Here is a 4,937-nt window from a genome sequence, read left to right on the forward strand (position 1 = left end):
TCGATTCCTGACCCAACTAATCCTATCAAAGTAGGGGAGCCCATGAATTTATTGCAGCCAAAGGACAGAACAAAAATATGTCCCAAGACAATGACCAAGCCTGTGATAAGAGCAGATTCAGCACGCTCATGTTCAGTGCAGCATTTGCTATAAGAAAAAGGTGGAAGCAATCCAAGTGTCCATTGATGGACGAATGGACAAACCAACTAAATAAACACATACACTAAAATCTTATTCAGCCTTGAAAAGGGAGGACATTCTGACACATCCTACAATGTGGATGGATCATGAGGACATCATGCTATGGAAAATAGGCCAGTCATGAATGGACAAATACTGCATGAGTCTACTTATATGACATATCTAGATGCTACAGTCTGAATGTTTGTATACCCTCACCCCAAGTTCATATTTTGAAACCTAATTCTCAGTGAGATGGTATTTAGAGGTGAAATCTTTGGGAAGTAAGTAGGTTATGAGGTGTGGAGCTCATGACTGGCATTACTAGTCATATAAAAAAAAGACTCCAGATCACTCACTCTTTCACTGCATAGAGACACAGTGAGAAACTGGCCGTCTACCAGACACTGAATCTGCCAGCACTTTAATCTTGGAATTCCCAGCCTCCAAAACCATAAGAAATAGTTTTCTGCTGCTTATAAGACACTCAGTCTATGGTATTTGTTTTAGCAATTTGAACTAAGGAAGGTGCTCACTCTTAGAGAGAAATATCTGATTCTTTCATGTAAAAGAAGGCAGAGGAGGACCACAAAGGTACTGGTTTCCCTTTTGTTGGGCAGAACGGGCACCACGTTGATGGAAGTGACAACCTTGAATCTCCATGATCACTGCCCTAGCCACAGCACCTGTGCATCTAAGGAAATGAACATTTTAAATATAATCTTGCACATATTCTGGAGGCAGGAAGAATTAATCTAGTTAATAATGGTTTCTTAAAAAGTTTTGATCAAATCAAATGTTTTATCTTTTCATTAAACTGAACAAAAAAATACTACTGTTTGAGTAATTTTCTTTCTTTTTTTTAGTTTTTACTTATTTATTCATGAGAGACACACACACACACACACAGAGGCAGAGACACAGGCAGAGGGAGAAGCAGGCTCTGTGCAGGGAGCCGGATGTGGGACTCCATCCCGGTCTCCAGGATCACGCCCTGGTCTGAAGGCGACGCTAAACCACTGAGCCACTGGGGCTCTCCTGCATTTTCTTTCTATCTGGCTTCTACTTCTGAGGCTCATAAAAGCCACTTCTCTGTTAAGATGTTTGAATAATCTGTCGATTTTAAATGTAAAATCATCTTACCTCAATTTTGCTGCGTATACAAGACATTGCTTGATGACTTTAGAGATTAAGTCTTTAGTTCCAGTGGGTTTTTCTTGAAGTTAGGAATAACAGGTATTTTCCTAAATGAGTGATTTTGAATTACTTTTTTCAGCCATAGGTCCTAGCACACTGGCATTATGCTTTAACAACAAATAAATTAGACTTTATCCAACCAGAATCATATTTATTTTTAACTGAATTTTTTGCCATGAATTTGTATTTCAAATTAATTTATATAGAACACCAGTAACATTGCCACTACATATTGCCATTATATAGAACACCAGTAACATTGATTTTTGTGCTCATTTCTAGAACACTCAAAAGTTTGAACAATAAGTAACTTACTAGGCTTATTAGAACATTTTCTGAAAACATGAAATGTTTCCATGAAAAATACAAAGAGATATATTGCATGTCTCTACAACATATTTTATTTAAAAAAATAGTGAAATAATTTTAAAGGCTGTTTTAAGATGTGGCCCTCCATGCTATGCTCGATGGAACTGTTCTCATTTCACAGCAGACCATAAGGTTGCAATTAGGGTACCAATCATGGGCTAATAAAAGGAAAGCTATTCTCTCAGGAATAGATCAGTTTCTCCAGGCTCAGAGTTGGTTCATTAATACCCACATGCTGAGAATCCCTCAGTTAGGAGAAGGAAGCAAATACATATAACTAATGTTTAAAAGTATAGATAAAAGCTAGAACGTTGGGGCATCTGGGTGGCTCAGTCAGTTAACCATCGGCTTTCAGCTCAGGTCATGATCTCAGAGACCTGGGATCAAGCCTTGTGTTGTGCCAGGGCTACCTGCTCATGAAGAGTCTGTGTATCTCTTTCCCTCTGCCCTGCCCCCAACTCATGTGCACGCTCTCTCTCTCTTTGCTCTCTCTCTTTTTCAAGTAAATAAATAAATAATCTTAAAAAAACCCTAGAATATCAAAAACAAAAAAAATATGAAATACATTGCTACAAATAAAACCAAGAAAAATGTGCTAAAATGTTTTCTTAGGATGTTATTCATTCATTCACTCACTCATTCATTCAGTTAGTCCCATCTACACCCATTGGAACCCTCACCATGACACTCCTGGTGCTCCCCTTCAGGTATCTTTCCTTCTCATGAACATATAGATCATGTTTCCTCTTAAGGCACTTTTTCCTTTTAGAGTATTTGCCATGTTGCTTCATATGTCTGTTCTGTCCTTATTTTGTTCCTTATTGTATCACCATAGACTTGACATAATTCCATAATTCCTTCCATTATTCCTTATTCCATGTAGAAAATGCTTGATATCTATTTATTGGATTATGTTTAGGTGTTGGTCTGAAAGGTTTTACCAAGTGTTTGCTATGCTTGTTGCTAGACTGAAACGTAACACATCTGTAATCATTTTTATTGACACTTACTTAAAGATTTTCTTTCCAGAAAACAAAGTCATTCAAAAACTGTTCTGAGGGATCCCTGGGTGGCGCAGCGGTTTGGCGCCTGCCTTTGGCCCAGGGCGCGATTCTGGAGACCCAGGATCGAATCCCACGTCGGGCTCCCGGTGCATGGAGCCTGCTTCTCCCTCTGCCTGTGTCTCTGCCTCTCTCTCTCTCTCTGTGACTATCATAAATAAATAAAAATTTAAAAAAATTAAAAAAAAACTGTTCTGAATTTATTATTCAGGAAGACTGGCCAAACCATTCAAAGCAATAAATATTTAGAGAGTAAATTTGAAAAAAGAGAGGAAAATTCCAGTTTGGGGTATGTTTACTAGCATAGCATAGCACAGCAAGACAAAGCATAGCAAAGCTAAACTAAGCCTAGATTTGTAAAAACTAAAGAATGTACTACCTTCTATATTGCTACAGTAAACTTCTGGCAAAAAAAAAAAAAGATCTGTTTGTCAGTGATTGTGGGAAAACACGCATTCTTACATATTACTGGTGGGAAAATAAATGGTACAATCTTTAAGCCAGGGAATTTGATTTTACCCATCAAGATTACAAGTGCACATACCTTTCAACCCAGTGCTTTTGTTTTAAGAATTTATCCTACAGATACACTCACTTAGGTGCAGAATGGCATATGCACAAAATTCCTCATTGTTTTGCTGTTTCTCGTAGCAGAAGTTAAAAAATAATCCAAAAGTCTATCAGTAGGATATTGATTATAAATTATTTTACACACACACAAGAATATTATGCAGCCGCTAAATTAATGTATTGATGTTATTAAATACTGACGTGTGATTTCCAAGGTTTGTTGTTAAGCAAACAAGTAAAACCACTGAGTACAGAATAATATACATTGAATGTTATCATTTGTGTAAAAAGAAAGACAGAAAAGATATATATGAATCTTTTCGAACATGCATACAGTATTTTTGAAAGAAAACACAGGAAATTGGAACCCCGGAAACAGAAGTGAGCAGCGGGGCCGGCTGACAGTAATAGGGCCGAGCGGCTGTTCACAGAGCAAGTGAGGATGAATGCCAGAGGACTTGGATCTCGGATGAAGGACAGTATTCCAGTTACTGAACTTTCAGCAAGTGGACCTTTAGAACAGCATGATCTTCTTCGAAAAGGTCTCCCTTGTGTGAAAAATGAACTTTTGCCCAGTCATCCTCTTGAATTATCAGAAAAAAATTTCCAGCTCAACCAAGATAAAATGAATTTTTCTACACTAAGAAACATCCAGGGTCTGTTCGCTCCACTAAAATTACAAACGGGATTCAAGGCAGTGCAGCAGGTTCAGCGTCTTCCATTTCTTCCAAGCTCAAACCTTTCACTGGATATTTTAAGGGGTAATGATGAGACTATTGGATTTGAAGATATTCTTAATGACCCGTCGCAAAGTGAACTAATGGGAGAACCACACTTGATGGTGGAATATAAACTCGGTTTACTGTAATCTGTTGTGCTGTTCATGAAAATAGAGGGGCTGCATGTTGTTTGTAGTCGTCTTTTTACTATAATTTGATGTATACAATATTAAAAGTACTGACACATGAGAAAAAAAAACACAGGAAATTGGGTGCGTTGATTACCTCTGGAGAGAACTGGGTGATTGATAAATAGGGAAAGGGGAACACATTTACTCTTTTAATGTAAAAATAGTACTTTATTGAGGTGAAAGTCACATAATATAGAACTAACCATTTTAAAGTGTGCAATTCAATGGCATTTGTGTGTACATTCACAATATGATGTAACTCCTACTTCTATCCAGCAACAAGACCTGTCCATCTCTCCGAAGTAAAGCCCCTTATCCATCAACCAACTTCTCCCCACAACCCCTCCCTCAGCTCCTGCCAACCACATCTTCCTTCTGTCTCTATGGATTTATCTATTCTGGATATTTTATATTGATGAATCATATACTCTGTGCCCTTTTCATCTGGCTCTTTTTACTTAGCAGAATGTTTTCGAGGTTACTTTTTTCTTTTCTTTTCTTTTTTTTTTTGCATTTTTGCAATGTGAAATTTGTTGAGGTATTATATACTCAAAAACTATAAAATTAAAAATAAAACTGTTTTCTTCCTGCAACCTTGGGAACTAAAGTAAAGAGGATCTTCAGCCTAAATCAGAAATGGATATTCTGAC

At 37.4% G+C, this 4,937-nt stretch overlaps 1 protein-coding gene across 1 annotated transcript; it reads left to right on the forward strand.

Moving 5' to 3' along the window:
* The first annotated feature begins 3,819 nt into the window (after window positions 1-3,819).
* LOC129509217 (proteasome maturation protein-like) lies at window positions 3,820-4,245 on the forward strand. Its single transcript, XM_055324626.1, has one exon. The coding sequence runs from the start codon at window positions 3,820-3,822 to the stop codon at window positions 4,243-4,245; it is 426 nt and encodes a 141-aa protein (XP_055180601.1).
* Window positions 4,246-4,937: the final 692 nt, after the last annotated feature.

Source organism: Nyctereutes procyonoides, unplaced genomic scaffold (genome assembly GCF_905146905.1).
Source record: "Nyctereutes procyonoides isolate TBG_1078 unplaced genomic scaffold, NYPRO_anot_genome, whole genome shotgun sequence".
Lineage (NCBI taxonomy): Eukaryota > Metazoa > Chordata > Mammalia > Carnivora > Canidae > Nyctereutes > Nyctereutes procyonoides.